Raw genomic sequence first — 23332 nt, forward strand, 5'->3', positions numbered from 1 at the left:
ACCTCACAAAATGGAGGCAGCCAGAACTCACGTGCTCCTGGTGTGATGCAATCATAGGTATGCGATGTTCTGGCAAGATAACTGAACTTGAACCTAATCAAGCCTCAGGACTTAACTTCCCATTTATATGGAACATATGGGGTCGTGTACATGTTAAAATGATGCCATGACGATGGAAACTTAATCTAGAATGTGGGAAATTTTACAGAATGATCCAGTTTTTTCAAAGTAAGAAAAAAATAGTAGTATTATAGATTAGAAGAGTCTAAGAAACATAGGAACCAAATGTATAGAATTGATGTTTGGTCCCTCACTCAAACAAAGGAACTATAATAAGATCATTTGGGATAACAGGCAATCTGAATATGGGGAGATATTAACGAATATTAAGGAGGGGTGCCTGGGTGGCTCAGATGGTTGGGCGTCTGCCTTCGGCTAGGGTTGTAATCTCTGGTCCTGGGATCGAGCCCCATGTCGGGCTCCCAGCTCAGCAGGGAGTCTGCTTCTCCCCTGGTAGTACTGTCTCTCTCTCTCAAATGAATTCAAAGAAAAACCCCAAAAATAAATATTAAGGAATTACTATTGTTTAAGAGGAATAATGCCACCCTGGTTATTAATGTTTACAAAAAGTTTTAAAATACACTGAAGTCCTTATAGGTGAAATGACAGGTTTGTAATTTACTATAAAACACAAGGGCAAACACAGGGTGGGGGCAGACTGAGGGAACAAGACAGACAAAATGCTGGTAACTAACCAGTGAAGCTAGAGGGAGATCCATTAGATTCCCTTTCCTTTTGTGTACACTTGAAATTTGGCCTAATAAAACGATGTTTTTAAGAACAGATGAGCACAGGGATACTTCAAGTTTTACTGCACTTTGCAAATTTTGTTTTTAACAAACTGAGGGTCTGTAGCAAATCTACTTCAAGCCAAGTCTATTGGTGCCATTTTCCTAACAGCATTCGCTCACTTCACGTCTCTATCTCACATTTTGGTTATGTGTTGCGGTATTTCCAACTTTTCATTACTCCCTTCGTGACAGTGATGTGTGATCTTTGATGCTACTTTTGTGATGGCGAAGCCACAAACCACACCCTTACACGGCAGCTGACTTAAACAAGTATGCGTGCTCTGACTGTCCCATGAACTGGCAGTGGTCCCATCTCTCTCTCCCAGCCTCCGTATTCGCCGAGCTACTACAGTATTGCAATTATACCAATTAACAACCCTACAGCCGCCTCTTAATTGTTCAGCTGAAGGAAAGAGTCGCATGTCTCACACTTTAAACCAAAAGCTACAAATGAACAAGCTTGGAAAAGGCAGATCGAAAGCTGAGACGCGCTGAGTGCCATGGTTCTTGCACCCAACAGCGGCTGTGAATGCCAAGGAAAAGTTCTCGAAGGAAATAAAAAGTACTACCCTAATGAACACAGTGAATGGTAAGAAAGTGAGAAGGCCTTATTGTTGACATGGAGAAAGTCTGAGTGGTCTGGGGAGAAGATCAAACCAGCCACACCATCGCCTTAAGCCAAAGCCTAAACCAGAGCAAGGCCTAACTCCTCAATTCCATGAAAGTGGAGAGCTGAGGAGGAGACGAGTGTGGAGCCAGCAGAGGCTGACGCAGTGAGAGGTTTTGGGAAGAAGCCGTCTCCACAACCAGGGAGATGCAGAAGCCGGAGGTCATCCAGAAGATCTAGCTAAAATCCCTCACGAAGGGGACAACGCCAAACGGAATTTCGACAGAGAGCCTATTCTGGAAAACGACGCCATCTAGGACCTTCGTAACTACAGAGAAGTCAGTGTCTGGCCTCAAAGCTTCAAAGGTCAGGCTGATTCTTGTTAGGGGCTAATGTGACCGGTGACTTGAAGTTGAAGCCAGTACTCACTCACCATTCTGAAAATCCTAGGGCCCTTCAGAATTATTCTCAGTCTGCCTGCTGTGGTGGTTGCTCCCTTCATCTTTCGTTCATGTTATTGTAAAAGCCTTCTGGATTACCTTATCTCAAGTTTTCTCCCCTCAAATCTCTTCCTCCGTGAATGTTTTTTTCCCTTTGCTACTCTATATAGGGTACCACTTACTAACATGCATTATAAGGACTATTTTTTCAAGCATTATCTTCAATCTTTATAATAATCCTTGGGAAATGAGAAAAGTTGGAAGTGATTTACCAGCCCGAGGCCCTATAAGCTACTAAGTGTCAAAGCGAAAATCTGAAACCAAGTCTGTCCGGCAGCAAAGCTTGCTCTGTTTGTTCCTACACCATACTGCGTCCTCTAAGAAAAGAACTGCAATTTTTTCTAAAAAAGAATTTTAAAAAATTTACAATATTTTAAAAACTTTCAATTCTCAATGACGACAGGATGAATTTTTTTTTTATGATCCAGTGCAATCGGACTGAATCTATCTTTTCGATCAAATTAATACCATTTATTGAATTACTCATTCTTTGACCATTTATCTGCAATCCTGGCTGTTTTGTATCCGCTGTCCCCATCTGCTCCGGTTTATTTTCTGGGCTTTCTATCCCATTCCCTGCATCTAAGTTATCACTCCAGGGTTTGCATCTTCTGTTAGCTCAGAGGTCATCCCAGTATCTGACAGGTGGAACGTGGTTAGTAAACACGGGCTCATCAGTTAATGCTCGGAACATCCTTCTCCCATGTCACAAGAAGAACGTACCTGAGAGAAACCTCGAGTCGAACTGTAAGAACTGGTAATGGCATTGCGGCTGGAGCTAGGGATGCCACCTGTGTACGTGCTTGTCAAGGAGCTCACAGAAGAGGTGCGAGATCTCTTATTCAAGTGGTCATCGGAGCTCTGGGAATTAAGACCTCTCTTCAGAGAGCCAGGTCTGACAAAAGAGAAAAAGACACTGAGTGTGTCATTTCAGGCAACATTCTTTAAAGGCTTCATCCATGGTTGCAAGATATTTCTCAAATAAACTTAATTAAAAAGAATACAGCTCTTAATGCTATTGCTACCACTTCAGCTAAATATCTCAGACAAAGTCAGGAAGGGAAAGCCAAATATTTAAATGTATTTAAAAAATTAAATGCATGACTCCACTTACACAATATTCTAGGAAAAAACCTCACGCTAATCTACAGTGACAAAAAGCACATCAGTGGATGCCTGGGGCTAGGGGCAGGACTGCAGGAAGGTGTTTACTAAGGGGCATGGGGCAACTTTGAAGGTGACTATTAGGTTTATTACCTTTGCTATGGCAATGATTTAACAGGTATATACACGTCAGAACTTACCTAGACTGTACACTTTAAAAAGGCACAGTTTTTTATAATGTCAATTGTACCTCAATAAACCTACTAAAAAAATCAGAGTTAAGAGGAACCAACCACTTTTTCTAAGCTTCCAACCTAAACAATCTTTCATGTAGAAGTCATCCAACCTTTGTTACAATGTAGACAACTCACTTTCTCCTACAGTGAGGAATGTCAACCATGGATACTTACACTGGATGAAAATGTATTTCCTCTAACTTCCACCTATGGATCTACTTGGAGCCCAACCGAACAAATGTTAGCCTTTTCTTCATGCAACTGCCCTTTGGTTTTTGGTAACCATTATCCTGCCCACCCTCATTTCCTCATTCCCCTTGAGACTTTTCTCTCTTGGGTTAATACTTTATACCCTCCAAGCCCACTCATACACGGTCACCACCCTGTAACATCTTACAATTGCTTCACTCGGAATGAACGTCAGGTTGTTTGTTGTCCCTTACAGTGCCAGCCATCGAACCAAGCACAACACTGCACAGACAATGGGAACACAAGTGAGGACAGAAGGACCCCCCCGCCTGCTCCATTCTAGTCTTTGTTCTGCTATCAGCACAGGCCGGGAGCACACCAGCTCTTTCGGCACACTCCTGACTCGGTAAGCATGTAAGTCACCTTAAGTCTTTTCACACAGATTTCCAAGACACTTTCCCTCTCATCCAAACCCTAAGTGTATTTAAACTCAAATGTACAAACTTAACATTTATCTTACATTTCATACTGCTGCACTTTAACTAACGCACAAACCTGTTTTTATACACGGTTATTAAATACATATACAAATTCTCTTATCCTTACCATATTTTTATCCGTATTAATGAAAAAATATTAAAAGAAATTAGAAGATGGTTATTGTGGGACATTACTCAAAATGTTCTTCTCTGAAGTCAAAGATTTGAGCCTGGACTAATAAAGCAACGCAAAAACACAGAGGAAAATCTATAGGACAACAGCTCTCACGATGCCTTTCCCCCATCTACCTCATTCAGATCGATTCTCACTTACTTAGGCACAAAAGAAGCAGGGACTCCATTGGCCACCAGGGGCTCAAATGCTGAATGTCCACTCCCACTGCTATCGTGGCGCCTGTGACAAATAAAAAAACCCTCAATTAAATGAACTGACTTTTTTTTTTTCTTAGAGCATGCTCTCATACTCCTGGAACCTTAAAGTATTTCTGTGGCCTGTAAAAATGGCTAGACAAGAACAAGGTTGCTCCAAACCCTAAAGATTCTAAAAGGTAGATTCATTCTAAGACTCTCCTCATAATAATGAGTACAAAAATGCTTCAAGACCTTTTGAACTTATTCAGGTGTCTTATTTGCTAACTTCTCTCCAAAGTATTACAATCACAAACTTAATACCCTACCAGCCACAAATAAAAAACAAAAAACAGAAACATTTTAGGGACTAACCCACACATCCCATAGTGCTCTGGATGTTAATATGGCAAGTCTGTTAGGGAAAAACTTCACATATCACATATAAGGGCCTATGCATGACCCCCATAATCACTGCCTACTCCAACTGTGAGAGAAATGATACAGAATCCTCAGTTACAGGCTCACTGGAGTCAAGAAATATTTTAACCTTGGAGTATGAGAGACTCATCTGGACCGTAAGAATGACGAGGATTCCCTCTCCGACCTCCACATCCCCTGCTCCTGGCCACCCCTGCTTAGCTTGTGGACATCGGTTCACACTGCTCACTTAAAAACCATCTGTACGCATCATTAGATCTTCCTGTGTCACATAAAAACACCTCCACTTATTAATGTCTCCCCACCTAACTCTGCATTGGTAGTACCAAAGAGAGCCCACTTGGTAGGATATGAACAGTCTGGTTTAGGTAATGGTTATATTTAACGAGTGTGCGGTCCATGGTCTCCTCAGAGTGCTTCCTGGAGCAACGTACACGAAGAAACCCCCTCTCGTTAGTCTGTTTATCATCCTGTTGTGTTTCTTCTTTTCTTTTTTTTACTTCTATACACGTACAATCTAGAATTCCTTATTTTATTATCCAAGTCCCATAGGGACTCTGTCTTACTCATTGCTCTATCCACGGTACTGAGTAGGCCCAGGCACACACTAGGTGCTCAGTCTGCCAAATTGAAAGATGAGTGAAACCCTTAACTGAGTCTTGGAAAGCAGTTAGGTGTCACACCTAGTGACTGCCCCTCCACTCCCCCCCCACAAGGATACAGACTGCTTATGCCATTTTCATTAAAGTATCAGAAACCAAATAATGGAACTGGTTTTACTCTCATTACTGATAAATCTACCATATTCCAGTTGTGAGTTTTCCTCCCCAAGCACTTCCTTTGGCACCACTATGACATCTGAATGATGGTTACCCAAATAACTGAGCGACATAAGTTGGTGAAGTGAAGATTTTTAGCATTCTCTCTAAAAGAAATAATAAAATTTAGCATGTTTGTATTAAAAGTATGAGGCTGACATGGCTAATAGCTGTCACCTGATCTCTAGTACTCATGGGAAAGGTAAGTTATAACATTTAACCTGTACCTTAGGAAGTTAACAGCATTCAAGCCCTTGTTACCAAGCTCTTCAATAGAATCCAAAGAAGGGCACCTACTGAGGCTCACAAAATGTGGAGGTGTGGCCTCTGGTTTTTTTTGGGCAGGATCTGTATTTCAACAAATCACAGGAGTCTGTGTCAGAGGCCTGTTGAGTACTCTGCAGGGCCTGTTACCTTCTTTTATTTTCCTGGCTATCAGAAAATATTTGGTCTTCCTCCTCCACGGTCCTTTTCTTCCTCTCCTTGAGGGCACTCAGTACGGTCTCCTTCGCACATGGGTCTGGGGCATTACTTGATGGTGAGGACAGTGTTGAGTTGATTGTCTGCTCTGGTCTTTAATGAAAAACAAGATTCTGGCATTAAACTATGTTAATAACTATGCCATACAGCACAGACTTCAGTCACTGGAAATCAGAAGCTAACTAATAAGGAAAAGTATACACTGACAGAAACTGCTCTTAGAATTACAGCTACAATCTAAGCCCAAAATAAAACAAAATGCTGTTCAAGGACTAGAGTCAGGGATTTCTCATTCAAGTAAGCACTTCTTCCTTTTGCTTTATAGTTGTTTTGTCAGAGAACAGCTGTGGAAAAATAAGTGAAAATAAACAGGGGTTTAGTCTGCCAGTAGTAACACTTACAATGGTGAACGAGTCCATTTACTATCCGGAGGAGCAATCCTCACTGTCACTGGGCTGCACACCATTTTGGAATTACGAGCAGACAGCACAGTCTTCTTGTGATAACCATTCCAGCACACTGTAGGAAGTACGCCCAGAAGGGAATACTGGGCCTGTTGGATTGGATAGCGTCTTCGAGGTGTTATCATAAAGCGATTTGATAAAGTCCCACAATCCCTATGGAGAACAGGAGACATATTATAGAACCAAAGAAGCTTGAAGGAATGGCAGAAATGTAAATTACTGGAGAATCATGTGGGTTCAGTTATCTTCCAGAGAGCTTAAACCACTTAAAAAAATAAAAAAAGGATTTATTTATTTAGAGAAATTGAGCACATGCGGGGGAGGGGCAGAAGAAGAGGAGGAGATAATCTCAAGCAGACCGCCCTGAGTTCACAGAGCCTGATGCAGGACTTCCTCTCACAAACCTGAGATCACGACCTGAGCCTCAACCAAGAGCTGCATGCTCAAGTGACTGAGCCACCCAGACGCCCCTTAAACTGTTTTGGTTTTTTTTAAAGGTTTTATTTATTTACTTGACAGAGAGAGATCACAAGTAGGCAGAGAGGCAGGCAGAGAGAGAGGAGGAAGCAGGCTCCCTGCCGAGCAGAGAGCCTGATGTGGGGCTCGATCCCAGGACCCTGAGATCATGACCTGAGCTGAAGGCAGAGGTTTAACCCTTAACCCACTGAGCCACCCAGGCGCCCCTTTAAACTGCTTTTTGAGCCACAAAAAACACAGCATTTTTATGGCAACGTTCCCCCATTCCATGTAAGGATGGAAAGTGGCAGCTGCTCAGCAGCTGTCCCTATAATGGACTTCAACAATTGAAAGTTGAAAACCCTGCCCACAGGAGGAAAAAAAAAAAGTGTAGTGAAAGAAAAGTGTGTGTTAGGACATGCAAGGAGGGACTTTTCAAGAATTCGTAGATCTTTTCAATCTTTTATGCTGAGTCACAAATAATAAATGCCAAAAGTCAAACATTTTGACACCTAAGTTCATCTTTCAACTAAATGTACTAATCGATAATCTAATATTTTCACCAAACTTTTGTATTCTCTTGTAATGGTCAGCTACTGGGACAAAATGGAAAAGCCCTTTTAATTGGATCTTTATCAATCAAGTTTTATTAAAGAGGGGTCTCCTGAGAACACCTCTTTGAGCTCGGCTAACTGACCTAATTGCTCTTATTGGTTCAAAGAAAAAATACAGCAAAACATACTATTATAACTACTCTAGAAAGACCAAGATATTTTCACCAGAAGTAGGGACATTTTAGTAGCTTATCAAGTGTTTTTCGAAAGGCTGTATTAAAATTCAGTTTTAAAAACTGTAAAAAAGGGAAGGGCTCTGGCATCACATCTCATTCCAAGGCAGCGGACGGTTGACACATAGCAAGGTGTTTCAAGAGGACAAAGCGACACAGAATCCACTTTTGACTTGATGAAAGAGAAAATCGGATTTAAAAGTCAAGCTCTCCATTCAAAGCCGGTCGAGAGAGAGGAGGGTGTGGGGAAGTTGAGCGGATCTTACCGGTGGGAAGGCCTCCTAGAGGATCGAAGAAGAGGAGTGGGGAGAGAGGGGTGAATGTGATGCACACGATGGGCCGAGTGCGCGGGCGGCGCGGCGCGGGCGGGAGTGCGGCGGCGGCCAGGCCTCTCCAGCAGGTCCCTGGCCTCCGGGGCGGGGGCAGGCTGCGGGGGGCCGGGCTTGCCCAGGTAACTGCCCATGAGGAGCAGTTCGGCGGGGTCGGGTCCTTCGAGGAGGGTCCGCGGCTCTAGGAGATTTCCGTTCACCGCCGACTTGGCTGGAGGCGAGGCGTGCAGGGTTCGCTGGCGCCGCGCGTTCCGAACGAGCGAGGAGAGGGCGCGCGAACCGCGGGGCTCGCGGCTCAGTCCCCACCAGGCCGCGGTGGCCCCCACGGCCAGCCAGGCCAGCGCCGCCGCCGCCGGCACCAGGTACAGCACGAGGCCGAAGAGCGAAAGGCCGAGGAGAGCCGCCCCGCCCCGGCCCCCGCAGCCCCCGCCCCGGCCCCGGCCGTCCCTGACGCTCGCTATCGGCCGCCGCCGCTCGCCTCCGCCAGCCGCCGCAGCCGCCGGAGACATCGCGGCTCCGCGCCGCGGAGAAGACTTAAATATCCCAGCGTGCACCGCGCCGCGCGCCGCGTCACCGCGCGCCGGCTGCGTCACTGCGCAGGCGACTCGTACGCGCGGCCGCCGCGGGCAACGCCGCAGCTGCCTGGCAACGCGCTAGACGCGACCCCGCTCTGCAACTGCGGCCTCCAGAAGCCGCGAGGTAGTCTTCCGGGGGCTTCCGCGCGCCCACCGAGTGGCAGCCACCCCGAGGTGACCCGGTAGAAGAGTCGCGTTAAAAATAAAAGCTCTCGAAAGCGACCGCTCACGTAATGCTCGATCCCTGTTGTTTTCTAGAGGGCAGAACTCCCCGGAAGAGGTGGTTACCGGGCACTTTTTTCACGATTGCTACCAGAGGTGGTGAGTTTTTCAGCTGCCCTGTTTCGGCCAAAGGGGGTTTACATGCACAGCAACAGAGAAAAGCCAGACCAGCCCAGACCAGCCACCCTTGTTAAATGTGGATCTAATTCTAATAAACTCCCGATCAAGCGGGCTGGTAGTGCCAAAGACTGCGGATCAAACCTGAAGCTGCAAGCTAAGTTTGATTTCCTTCCGTACAAATTGGTTTGGTGGGACAGTTACCTACCAAATTTCACATCATGGTTCAGAATCAGGTAGATTTTGAGGATTTGTGATCAATTTAACGATGTTAAATATGATGGTCTGGGAAAGTAGATGGGTGGTTGACAAGGGCTGGGGAACATGTTGGGGGTGGGGAAATGGAGAATGACTGCTAAAGGGTAGGGTTTTCTGCTAAAGGGGGGGGGACAAAAAATGTCTTAGAATTAGATTATGGTGGGGTTGCACAACGCTGTGAATTCTATGGTATGTGAATTTTATCTTAATAAAACCATCTAAAAAAAAGTCTTGGAGGTCTCCCAATTCAGATTTTGATCTACCTCAGCTTCCTCGGCCATTCATTCACTCCACTACCGATAGACATGAAAAGACAGGGTCTCTGATCTCTAGTGGAGAAGAAAGATGTGTAAGTAGAAAGCTATTCACTGTGGCCAGCATGATAACAGAGGAAGAGAAAAGAGAGGGAATGATAAAGGAGAAGACAGGCTTGGAGGTGTTTCTTGAGCCAACAAGAACTGGGCTAAATCAAGGCAGATGCAGGAGCACTGTGCAGAAGCACAGAGATGGAAAGGAGTCTGGCTGGAGATTAGGAGGTTTGAGGGAATAGAGAGGTTAGAAAGATAGGCACGGCTCAGTACAGAGGCCTCTGGAGGAACCTAAAGAGATGAGAAAGGCAGGCAGTTCTCCCCAACCCATTGCAAGTGTAATTCTGCTTCTGTCTGTTTGATTTCATGAAAGACTTCATTTGAAAAGAAAATGGGATGGGCTGTGTTACTTAGGAAAAAATCTCTGCAGAAGCAGTTGAAGAGCCAGACAAGAGCCGCGCTCCAGTGAGTTAAATTGTGAACGGAAAACCAGGAAGTAGAGGCAGTGAGTGCAAAATTCCCATTCAAGGAATCTGGATAAGGGAGAAGAAAGTATCTAGCTCAGCAAATTATCATATATTACTGATATTCAGAGGAAGAGCCAGACATAAGAGCCATCAGTGTACACATGCCATGAGACTAAGATTACTTGGGAATTAAAACAGATGTAGAGGTGAGACTTGAGCCTCAGGACACCCCAGTGTTTAGAGGTTGAAGAAATGGACACACAAACCTGTAACTCATTTAGTAAAATATAAATATGACTGCATTAAAATTTAACACTTCTGTATGGGAAAAGACAACATAGATGCTAAAAGACAAGCTAAGACTGATATGAAACAACTGATACAAACTAAAAAAAACCTCATATAACTCATTTAAAAACCAAGGAACTAGAATTTATAAGGAACTCCTAAGAATCACTACAAAAAGACTCAACTGTAAAAAAAAAGGACAAGTGAGGGGCGCCTGGGTGGTTCAGTGGGTTAAAGCCTCTGCCTTCGGCTCAGGTCATGATCTCAGGGTCCTGGGATCGAGCCCCGCATCGGGCTCTCTGCTCAGCGAGGAGCCTGCTTTCTCCTCTCTCTCTCTGCCTGCCTCTCTGCCTACTTGTGATCTCTGTCAAATAAATCAATAAAAAATCTTTAAAAAAAAAAAAAAGGACAAGTGATATAAAAATGTTATTGAATAGGAAACCCAAATGGCCAATAATAATAAATACATATGTACATGTATATCTGTAAATACCTCAGTAACCTAGGAAATCTTTACTGAAGTAACAAGAAACCATTTTGCATTCCTTTGCAGAAGAAGAAAAATATAATAGTTCAACAAGGTTAAATTTTGGAAGGATGTGGAACAAATGGAATGCTGTGCTGTTTGTAGATACGTAAAACTTCAATCTGGAAAGCAACGTGACAATATCTAGTGAGACTGAAGAAATAGGTACCTTATAACCTTGCAATTCCATTTCTGGGTACAAAGACAGTCATTGCAGCATCATTTGTATTATTGACAATTTGAACACACCTAAATGTCTAATGTCTACCAACCAAGAATGGAGGAACAGTGGCATAATTCATGTAATGAAATACTATAAAAGCAACTGAAAATTAACCACCTTCTCAGCCATAATTAAGTGATTCCAGGCTAGTTCTCCTGCCATGAACAACTAAGAAAATGGACAAAATTTATGAAGCAACTACTTTCAGACAACAGGAAGTGCAAGACTGATCCCTGAGAGGAAACTCATAAAGCAAGCCCCGAAAATCACCGAGTTCCTCTAAGCAGAGACAATTTCCCAAGTGTAGTGCAGACAGCTGGAGTATGAGCAGAGTAGGGAGATCCCACAGGGCTGAGGAGGCAAAAATAGACTTGATAGATGAAACCACTGGAAACCACTGGGCACAGCAATGGAAAGGAAGGTGTCATGCAGACAGGGAGTTGCAGAAGTCTATGTGTGAATCCCCTAAAAATGTGTGGCTGGAGGCTGGCATGATGATTAATTTTATGTCTCAACTTGACTGAGCCTCAGTGTGCCCGGATACTTGGTTAAAGATTATTTTGGGGTATGTCTATGAGAGTATTTCTGGATGAGATTAACATTGGAATTGGTAAACTAAAGAAGATTGCCCTTCCACGTGGGTAGGCCTCAACCAATCTGCTGAAGGCCTGAATAGAACAAAAGTCCTGGGTAAGAATTCTCTCTGCCTGGCTTCTAGCTGGGACATCTATCTACTCTCTCCTTTCAGACTTGAACTTGGAACTAACTCATACTATCAGCTCTTTTGTTTCTTAGTCCTTTGGCCTTGGACCGAAACTATACCATTGGCTCTCCTGGATCCCCAGCTTGTCGACTACAGATCTTGGGACTTCTCAGCCTCCGTGTGCGTGCCGCATGTGTGTATATCCATCCTATTGGTTCTGTTTCTCTGGAGAACTCTGAATAATGCAGCCAGGCAGTATATGCACAGAGAGGCTCCTTGAGGCTTACTAGAAAGCAAAGTACTAAATGGGTTAAGATTAGAACAGAGATATTAGAGTTAGAACATTCCTGGAGTAAGAGTTACGGCCCTACAAAAATGGAGAGATCTCAAAAGGTGCATCTTTTTTTTTTTTTTAAGGATTCTATTTATTTATTTGATAGATAGAGATTTCAAGTAGGCAGAGAGGGGAGGGGGGAAGCAGGCTCCCTGCCGAGCAGAGAGCCTGATGTGGGGCTTGATCCCAGGACCCTGAGATATGACCTGAGCTGAAGGCAGAGGCTTTAACCCACTGAGCCACCCAGGCGCCCCAAAAAGTGCATCTTTTACATCCTTGGACTCCAGTTGGAACAGCAGAAAAGTTAAAACGTGAGGTAAGGATCATAGTCTAGAGTAAGGCCTATTCTAGGTCTGCCTTCATAAATTCTAAAATCAAACCATGACAAGATCCACAGGAAACAAGTTTGGAGGCTGAGTATCACCAAGTTAGTGGGGCTTGGGAAACACTCTAGGCTCTTTGCTGATGTGTAAAGACAAGACAAAAAACCAAGTATAATCCAGTGTAAGGTCCTTAGCCAGTAATTATACTGCCTGCTAAAACAAGGACCCATATGCCTCAAGGAGAAACAAGAGACTCCAGACGATTGTTCACAATGTACAATAGTCAATAAAAAGCCCTTTAGGCCTACAAGAAAACAAAACAATGTGATCCATAGTTGAAGTAAAGGAAAGCATGGTCTTAAGAAGTAAATAGATAAGGAATCTGCCCAGAAATGGCAATTATAAGGAAGAAACTAACAGAAATACTAAAACTAAAAAAATTGAAAATTTTTACTAGATAAGCTTACTAGCAGATTGGAGAGAGGAAAACAGAGCCAGTGGCCTGAAAGACAGATCAGCAGAAATGATCTCATAATGAACAGACCCTCCAGATCTGTGCAGCAATATCAAGCAGCCTACCATGCATACAACTGGACACTCACAAGGAAAAGTGAGATGGGGCAGAAAGATCTATTTTTTAAAATGTCTGAATTGCATGAATGTGATGAAAAATTACAGTTTAAAGATGCATGAAGCGGAACGATAGAAGGAAAAGACGTAATTATAACCACCAGAAGCTGGGTTGTGGGGAGGGTAAGTGTAATTATACTACTGTAAGGTTATTATATTTGTGATATGGAAGGCAGGAAGTGGGACATATGAAGTACCAGGTCTGCCATGAGAAAGGGTATGGTGAGATAGAAAACTTATGTATAAAGGTGTTCGACAGTGACTATACCCTGGATCATAAGAGAAGTCTTAATAATGTAAAAGAATTGATATAAAGCAAAGTGTATTCTCTGAGCATAATGGAATGAAACCAGAAAATCAATAACTGAAACGAAAGGAGAATCTCCAAACACCTGATAATTAACACAATTAATCCAAAAGTCAGAGAGTAAATCTCAAGTGACCTTAGAAAAAGTTTTGAAATGAATTACAATGAACATATAATGTATCAAAATCTATAAGAGAAGCTTTTACTCCAGAAGATAATGGAACAACAGATTTACCCTCTGACCTAGAACAACAAAAACCAGACAATATATGAAACAGTGGTTTCCAAGACTACAAGTTAGACAACAAGGGACAATGTTCACTGAATTGAGAAACAGCGTGAGCCCTACGATCATCACAGCTTACTGTCGAGTTTCTAGGCAGTGTTACAGAAAGGAAAGGAACAGAGGAAGAGCCCAATGGATTTCCTAACTTGAAATATAGGGCTAAGAGTCTGGGGAGATCAAAACAGCTAAAGTTTAAAATACAGAATACCAGAGAGAAAACTATGAAGAGTTCCCAGAGACCAACAGAGGTTTCTCTTGATTAGTTAGCACAGTACTCATGGGTGTATGTTTACGGGGAAACCACCCAATGCCAAGAAAAAAACCATCCAAAAGTATTAAAAGAAACAGGATCTGGCACTAACAAAAGGTCAAGAATCATGTTTATTCTCACCAGTCAGACTGTAAAAAGCTCGTAATACTCAGGAAGGTACTGCCTTAGTTGTGGGAAATAATCAGCATCATACTGAGTAGTGCTCTGGACCTACCTTACAGATCATAAAAGCAAAACCTGAAAGGATCAAACTGTTTCCAACAATCTTACCTACATCCCAAGACAAAGTTCAAGAGAATGTACAGGACTAAAAAAATGACCAGCACTCAATAAGGTAAAATTCAGTGTCTGGCATCCAAACAAAGATCACCAGGCCCATAAACAAGGGAAACAGCTCATCAGGAGAGTAATCAATAAAAACCCACGCAGAACTAACACATGTTAAATTTAACAGAGGACAGTAAAAATTATTTTATTCTCTATGTTCAAAAAGATAGAGATTGGAAAAAAATAAGACGATACAGTGGCCTCAAACTTCCCAAACATAATAAAAAATACACATTGTCATATCTGAAGCTCAATCTTAAGTATGAGAAACAGAACTATAACTAGGACTTGGTAATACAACTCAGTGTGGAAGAAGAGACAGAAACTCTATTAACATCGTAATGAAGAGTGGCCATTGTCATGAGGAGATCAACACTGGCAATACAAGTGGTCTAATTGCTGGGACGGGAAGCTGCCACCACCACCACTACACAATCACACATTCTAGAATGGAGCCGAATAGAACTACATGGTTGACAAGCTACTACAGAGGATAGGGAGAAGAAATCGGTCCCTAGTTAGAGGAGAAAATTGGGTTGGAGAGGTTATGAATAGGAGGGAGAAGACAAAGAAGGTACAAAGAGAACAATTTAGGACTGGGTATGTGAGGTACCCCCAAATAACCAAACTGTTCAAAACAAGTGGTACAGATAAGACCCTAAAGACAGCTAGAGAAAAAAGACATGTTACTTATAGAGGGAAAAAAGATAAGGATAATACCAAATATCTTCTTGGAAACAATGCAAAGGAGAAGACAGCGGAGTAACACCTTTAGAGTACTGAGAGAGAAAAATGCAAATCTAGAATGATATACCTAGTGAAACTATCTTTTAAAAAGGTGAGATAAGGAGGTCTTCAGACATATAAAAGCTAAAAGAATTCATCACTACCAAACTAAAAGTACAAGAAATGTTAAAAGATGCCCTTCAGACAGAAGGAAAATGATCTCAGATACAAACCTGGATCTACATAATGGAAGGAATACAGAGTACTGGAAATGGTAACTGTATAGGTAGGTATTTATGACCCTTCCTCCTCATTATTTAAATCTCTTTAAGACATAACTGAGTGACCTTAGCAAAACAGCAGAATAGGCAGCTTCAAGCTCCCATCCTCCCAAGAGAAACAAAACAAAACAAAACAAAAAACAAACAAAAAAAAGTAGTAACTAGGGACACCTGGGTGGCTCAGTTGGTTAAGCGGCTGCCTTTGGCTCAGGTCATGATCCCAGCGTCCTGGGATCGAGTCCCGTATCGGGCTCCTTGCTCGACAGGGAAACTGCTTCTCCCTCTGTCTCTGCCTGCCTCTCTGCTTACTTGTGATCTCTCTCTCTCTCTGACAAATAAATAAATAAAATCTTTAAAAAAAAAAAGTAGTAACTATCAGAACCAACTTTATCAGAACTCTGGAAAACCATCAGAGGTTTACATCAACCAAACAAGTGCTGAATCAAGAAAACAGCAATTTTATTTTATTTTACTTTTTTAGAAGTTTTATTTATTTATGAGAGAGAGAGAGAGAGACCAAAAGTAGGCAGAGCAGCAGGCAGAGGGAGAGGGAGAAGCAGGCTCTCTGCTGAGCAGGGAGCCTGATGTGGGGCTCGATCCCAAGGATCCTGGGATCATGACCTGAACCGAAGGTAGCCGCTTAACCAACTGAGCCACCTAGGTGCCCCGAAAACAGCAATTTTAAAGTGGTGGAAAGCTTTGTGGGTTTTTGTTTGTTTGTTTTTTTACTTGCTCTTCTCCCACATACTCCCCCCATCTTGGCAGCAATCTTGAAGACAGAAACCTGCATTCCCAGTGTGGGAACCTGGTCACTGGTTCTACAGAGAACACACAAGATCTTTTTTTGCAAATTACTATATCTGCTCTATATGGGGGCCACCTGAGGGAATGATGCAGGAACTTGTCTCTATTTTGCAAACGTGGAATTCACTCAGGCTAGAAAAGCAATGGGCATTTCTTGAAAACACTGCAAGGAAAATAAACCACCACAGATGCATCGGGGAAAAGTTTACAGTTGAGACACACAATGAACCACTGTTATAGACTGAATTTTTTCCCTCTAAAATATCTATGCTGAAACCCAATGCTCAATGTAACTGTATTTGGAGATGTTTTTTTTTTTTTAATTTTAAAGAGTTTATTTATTTACCTGATGAGAGAGAGTGAGCACAAGCAGGGGGAATGGGAGAGGGAGAAGCCTCCCTGCTGAGCAGGGAGCCTGATGTGGGGCTCGATCCCAGGACTCTGGGATCGTGACCTGAGCTGAAGGAAGATGCTTAACTAACTGAGCCACCCAGAGATAGGTTCTTTAAAAAGATAGTTAAACTTCAATGAGGTCATGTGCGGAGCCCTAATCAAATATGACTAATGTCCTTATAAGAAGTAGAGGTGGCTCAGTTGGTTAAGGGTCCTTCTCTTGGTTTTGGCTCACGGCATGATCTCAGGGTCTGGGGATCAAGCCCTGTGTCAGGCTCCCAACTCAATGGGGAGTCTGCTTGCGGATTCTCTTGTTCTGCCCTTCCCCCTCCCCTCTCTAAAGTAAATAAATAAATCTTTTAAAAAAATAAAAAGGAAGAAGAAGTAGAGACCCCAGGGAGGTTTGTGTACAAAGAAAGGCCATGTGAGAACACAGCAAGAAGATGGACATCTGCAACCAAAGAGAGAGAACTCAGGAGAAGCCAGCCCTTACCAACACATTGATCTTCAACTTTCAGCATCTAAGAACTGTGAAAAAATTAATTTCTATGTTTAAGCCATCTATGTTTAAGTCTGTGGTATTTTGTTATGGCAACCCCCTAACAGACTAATACAGACTGCCTAAAGAATGGGAGGGAAAGCTGGTGAGTTTCTTTGGGAAATCAGGGCATTTGTAATTACCCATGTGTGAGAGAGAATTTAGAGGCGTGTCCTCAGAATATATCTGACAGGACCCTAAGTTTTCACCTTGGTCTGATCCCTAGGATCAGTAGAGGCCTGGATAAGTGGTTTGTTTGTTTATTTGTTTTCAAATGCTGCAACATGGAGGCACTCGAAAAGGACTAGGAGAAGTGGGGGTTTTTTCATTCTATATTTAGCTCCTGGTATTCAAGGACCTCTCTATCAAACCATAAGCTGAACACAAGCCAGCATGACAGAGACTTCAGTGACCACACATGACAATCATTTAGTCTGCAAAAATAGTTTGGAAAAGTCACAAAACAAGTAGACTATTACAACCTTCAATGACTTAATTTAAAAAAAAAAAAAAAAAAAAACATGAACAGCAAACAGCAGGGCAGAAGAGATCAGATTTCCAGAGTTACAACAATAGACAAATGTCCAAGGATATTGTCAATGACAATCACAAACCATGCAAAGAAACAGGGCAGTATGGTTGACTCAAAGTAACAAAAACAAATGGGCAGAGATCATCCCTAAGAATGCCCAGACCTTAGACTTATCAAAGATTTTCGAAAGAACAGTGTTAAATATGCTCAAAAACTAAAGGGAAATGATGTAGGAGCAAAATGAGGATATTGATAAAGAGATAAATTACAAAAAGGAACCAAAGAGAAATTCTGGAGGTAAAAGTACACTAACTGAAATAAAACATTCATTAGATGGTTTCAAGAGCATATGTGAGCAGGCAGAAGAATCACCAAACTTGATTGAAATTATCCAGTCTGAAGAGCAGAAAGAAAAAAGATTGAGGAAAAAAATGAACAGAGGCTAAGAGACCTGTAGTACAACAACAATAAGACCAACATGTGCATTATGGGTGTCTCAGAGGAGAGAGAAAGAAAGAATATCTGAAAAACTAATGGTCAGAACTTTCCAAATTTGGTGAAAGATATGAATTGGCACATACAAGAAGTCAACAAACTCTAAATAAAATAAGCTCAAAGACATGCACACCAATGCACACATTTATAATCAAACTGTATAAAGACAGAGTCATCTTGAAAGCAGCAAGACAGAGGAAAGTTGTTAAGTAAAAGGATCCTCAATAAGACTAGCAATTGATTTGTCATCTGAAACCATGGAAGCCTGAAGTCAGTGAGATACTGTATGTAAAGTGATGAAAGAGGGATGCCTGGGTGGCTAAGTCAGTTGGGCAGCTGTCTTCAGCTCAGGTTATGATCCCAGGGTCATGGGATTGAGTCCCGCCATCGGGCTCTTTGCTCAGCAGGGAGCCTGCTTCTCTCTCTGCCTCTGCCTGCCACTCTGTGTGCTTGTGCTCCTTCCCTCTCTCTGACAGATAAATAAATAAAATCTTTTAAAGAAATAAAGTGATGAAAGATATTTGCACTCCCGTGTTTACTACATCATTATTTACAACAGCCAAGATGTGGAAACAACCTAAGTGCCCACCCATGGATGGACGGATAAAAAAGATGTGGTATGTGCATGCACGGAATAGTACTCAGTCATCAGAAAAGGAAATCCTGCCATTTAAGACAACATGGATGGGCTGTGAGGGCATTAAACTAAGGGAGATAAGTCAGAGAAAGACAAATATTGCATGGTATTATATGTGGAATCCAAAAAAAAAAAAAATCCAACCTCGATCCCATTTATAGTTGCACCCAAAACCATAAGATCCCTAAGGAATAAACTTAACCAAAGAGGCAAAGAATCTGTACTCAGAAAACTATAGAGTACTCATGAAAGGAACTGAGGAAGACACAAAGAAATGGAAAAACGTCCCATGCTCATGGACTGGAAGAATAAATATTGTGAAAATGTCTACTACCTAAAGCAATCTACACATTCAATGCAATCCCTATCAAAATACCACCAAATTTTTTTTAAGAAATGGAACAAATAATCCTAAAATTTATATGGAACCAGAAAAGACCTCAGAGAAATGTTGAAAAAGAAAACCAAAGTTGGCAGCATCACAATTCCAGACTTCAAGCTCTATTACAAAGCTGTAATCATCAAGATGGCACAAAAACAGACACCAGATCAATGGAACAGAATAGCGAGCCCAGAAATGGACACACTCAGCTCTATGGTCAACTAATCTTCGACAAAGCAGGAAAGAATGTCCAACGGAAAAAAGTCTCTTCAACAAATGGTGTTGGGAAAACTGGAAAGCCACATGTAGAAGAATGAAACTGACCATTTCCTTACACCACACACAAAAATAGATTCAAAATGGATGAAAGACCTCAATGTGAGACAGGAATTCATCAAAATCCTTGAGGAGAAGACAGGCAACAACCTTTTCGACCTCAGCCGCAGCAACTTCTTCCTAGAAACATCATCAAAGGCAAGGGAAGCAAGGGCACAAATGAACTATTGGGACTTCATAAAGATCAAAAGCTTTTGCAAAGCAAAGGAAACAATCAACAAAACCAAAGACAACTGATGGTATGGGAGAAGATATTTGCAAATGACATATCAGATAAAGGGCTAGTAGCCAAAATAAAGAACTTAACCAAACTCAGCACCCAAAGAACAAATAATCCAATCAAGAATTGGGCAGAAGACATGAACAGACATTTCTGCAAAGACACCCAGATGGCCAACAGACACATGAAAAAGTTCTCAACATCACCTGGCATCAGGGATATACAAATCAAAACTACAATGAGATACCAGCTCACACCAGTCAGAATGGCTAAAATTAACAAGTCAGGAAACGAAAGATATTGGCAAGGATGCGGAGAAAGGAGAACCCTCCCACACAGTTGGTGGGAATGCAAGCCGGTGCAGCCACTCTGGAAAACAGTATGGAGGTTCCTCTAAATGTTGAAAATAAGAGCTACCCTACACCCAACAACTGCACTACTGGGCATTAACCCTGATGATAAAAATGTAGTGATCCAAAGGGGTACATGCACCCAAATGTCCACAGCAGCAATATCCACAATAGCCAAACTATGAAAAGAACCTAGATGTTGGGGTGCCTGGGTGGCTCAGTGTGGGTTAAGCCTCTGTCTTTGGCTTAGGTCATCATCTCAGGTTGCTGGGATTGAGCCCCATGTCAAGCTCCCTACTCAGCAGGGAGTCTGCCTCTTCCTCTCCACCCCACCCACCTCTGCTAGTGCACTCCCGCTCTCTCTCAAATAAATAAAATCTTTTTTTTATTATGTTAGTCACCATACAGTACATCATTTATTTTTGATACAGTGTTCCATGACTCATTGTTTGCAAATAACACCCAGTGCTCCATGCAATACGTGCCCTCCTTAGTACTTATTACCAGGTTAACCCATCCCCTCACCCCCCTCCCTCAAATATATAAAATCTTTAAAAAAAAATTTAAAAAACTATGAGACAGAGACATTCTCTATGGATTAAAAGGCCAATTTTATCAAGAAGATATGACAATTATAAACATATATGCAACAAAAAGAACAGTGCCCCAAATTATATGAAGCAAAAGCTGAAGGAGCTGAAGGGAGAAACGGACGGTCCTGCCCTAACAGTTAGACTTCATATACTATTTTAAAGACTTTTTTTTTTTAAGATTTTATTTATTTGTCAGAGAGAGAGAGAGAATGAGCACAGGCAGACAGAATGGCAGGCAGAGGCTGAGGGAGAAGGAGGCTCCCCGCTGAGCAAGGAGCCCGATGTGGGACTCGATCCCAGGGCGCCGGGATCATGACCTGAGCTGAAGGCAGTTGCTTAACCAACTGAGCCACCCAGGCGTCCCTCAATATACTATTTTAAATGGACAGCCTATCTGTACAGAAGCTCAGCAGGGAACTAGAGCACCTGAACAACACTGTAAACCACCTACACCTAAAAGACTGAAATCATACCATGCATCCTCTCCGACCACAAAAGAATATAAAGATAGAAATCAGTAAAAGAAGGAAAACTGAGGGCGCCTGGGTGGCTCAGTCGTTAAGCGTCTGCCTTCGGCTCAGGTCATGATCACAGGGCCCCTGCTCCATGGGAATCCTGCTTCTCCCTCTCCCCCCGATTGTGTTCCCTCTCTCAGTCAAATAAATAAATAAAATCTTAAAAAAAAAAAAAAGTAAGGAAAACTGAAAAAAATTCACAAGTATGTGGAAATTAAACAACACTCTTAAATAAACAGTTTTTCAAAGAAGAAATCACAAGGAAAATTAAAAAATAGATAATCAAATGAAAAGATAACATAATTAAATGTATGGGATGCTGTGAGGGCAGTGCTCAGAAAGAAATGTATAGTTGTAAATGCCTATATTTAAAATGTGGGAAGATCTCAAATCAATAACTTTATACCATGGGCAAGTAGGAAAAAAGAGCAAACTGTATACAAAGCTAGCAGAAGAAAGGAAATAATAATGATTGGAATAGAGATTAATGATATACAGGGTAGAAAACAACAGAAAATCAATAAAACCAAAAAGTTGGTCCTTTGGAAATATCAACAAAATGGGCAAACCTGTAGATAGACTGACAAAAAAAAAAAAAAAAAGAAGAAGACATGAATAACTAAAACCAGAAATGGAAGTGGGGACACTACGACCAACCTTAGAGAAATAAAAAAGGCTTATAAGAGAATACCGTGAATATGCCAACAAATGAGATAATCTAAATGAAATGGACAAATTCCTAGCAATATGCAAATTAAACCAACTGAGATGGACTCAAAATCTTTGATTTTTTAATTTAAATTCTAGTTAGTTAACATTACAGTGCAATATTGGTTTCAGGAGTAGAATTCAGTGTTTCATCACTTACATACAGCCCCAGTGCTCAACACAACAGGGTCCTCCTTAACACCCGTCACCCATCTAGCCCGTCCCCCGACTACCTCCCTCCATCAACCCTCAGTTTGTTCTCTATTGTTAAGAGTTTCTTATGGTTTGTTTCTCACTCTTCCCTCCCCCTTCCATATGTTCATACTATCTTGTTTTAAATTCCACATATGAATGAAATCATATGGATCTTTCTGACTTATTTCACTAGAATAGAATCTCAATAGACCTATAAACAGTAAAAGGATGGCGCACCTGGCTGGCTCAGTTGGTTAAGCATCTGAAACGTTGGTTTCAGCTCAGGTCATGATCTCAGGGTTGTGAGACTGAGCCCTGTAAATGGCTGCACACTCAAGGCAGAGTCTGCTTCAGATTTTTTCTCTCCTTCTCGCTCTGCCCCTCCTACTCTTTGCATGCTCTCTCTAAATAACTAGTAAATAAACTATTTTTTTTTTAAAGTAAAAAGACTGAATCAATAATCAAAAACCTCTCAACAAATAAATATGAGACTTTGACTTTGTAAGTCAATCTATGAGAGCAGATAACAAAACCAGATAAAGACATCATAAGAAAACTATAGACCAATATCCTTTATGAAGATAGATGCAAAAATCCTGAACAAAATACCAGCAAACCAATCTGGCATATAAAAAAGACCTTATATACCATGACCAAATGGTATGTAAGGCTGGTTCAATATATGAAAATCAGTGTCATACATCATATTAATCGAACAAAGGAAAAACACATATGCATCTCAATTAATGCAGAAAAGAGATGTGACAAATCCAAAATCCTGTCGTGGTAAGAACTCTCAGAAAAGCAAAAATAGAAAATTCCTCAATGTGATAAAAGGTATTTATGAAATCTCGATGTTTAATAGCATATTCAGTGGTGAAAGACTGAAAATGTACTTGTAAGATCAAGAACAAGAAAAGGACGCACGTCTTTAGCCACTGCTACTCAACACTGATCTAGAAGTTCTAGCCAGAGATACCAGACAAGAAAAAGAAATAAAATACATTCAAATTCCAAAGGAAGAAGTAACATCATCTCTATTTGTAGATGACATTATCCTACACAGAAAATCCCAAGGAATTCAAAAGGAAGCCACTAGAACTAGAAGCCTCAACAAAGTTGTAGGGTTTAAGAGCACTCACAAAATCAATTGTGTTAAATTGTGTTTGTATACATCAGCAATAAATAATCCAAAAAGAAATTAAGTAATTCCAGGGGCACCTGGGTGGCTCAGTGGGTTAAGGCCTCTGCCTTCGGCTCAGGTCATGATCCCAGGGTCCTGGGATCGAGCCCCGCATTGGGCTCTCTGCTTGGCCAGGAGCCTGCTTCTCTTCCTCTCTCTCTGCCTGCCT

The 23332-nt window shown here is 41.8% G+C and overlaps 1 protein-coding gene across 3 annotated transcripts in view; it reads right to left on the reverse strand.

Moving 5' to 3' along the window:
* The window catches only part of POM121C (POM121 transmembrane nucleoporin C), a 42154-nt gene that overhangs the window by 16569 nt on the left and 2253 nt on the right, over positions 1-23332 (reverse strand). Inside the window, exons 1-5 of one of the 3 annotated variants that reach the window (XM_047713844.1) lie at positions 8048-8642; positions 6476-6691; positions 6009-6167; positions 4301-4381; positions 2682-2853 (exon numbers count right to left, since the gene is read on the reverse strand). In XM_047713844.1, the coding sequence (XP_047569800.1) occupies positions 2682-2853; positions 4301-4381; positions 6009-6167; positions 6476-6691; positions 8048-8619 (1200 nt within the window). In that variant the 5' untranslated portion in view covers positions 8620-8642. Of the gene's footprint in view, positions 1-2681; positions 2854-4300; positions 4382-6008; positions 6168-6475; positions 6692-8047; positions 8643-23332 lie in introns of those variants that run through there. The other 2 variants (XM_047713843.1, XM_047713845.1) reach the window with 2 other exon arrangements.

This window comes from Lutra lutra, chromosome 18 (assembly GCF_902655055.1).
Source record: "Lutra lutra chromosome 18, mLutLut1.2, whole genome shotgun sequence".
Classification (NCBI taxonomy): Eukaryota; Metazoa; Chordata; class Mammalia; order Carnivora; family Mustelidae; genus Lutra; species Lutra lutra.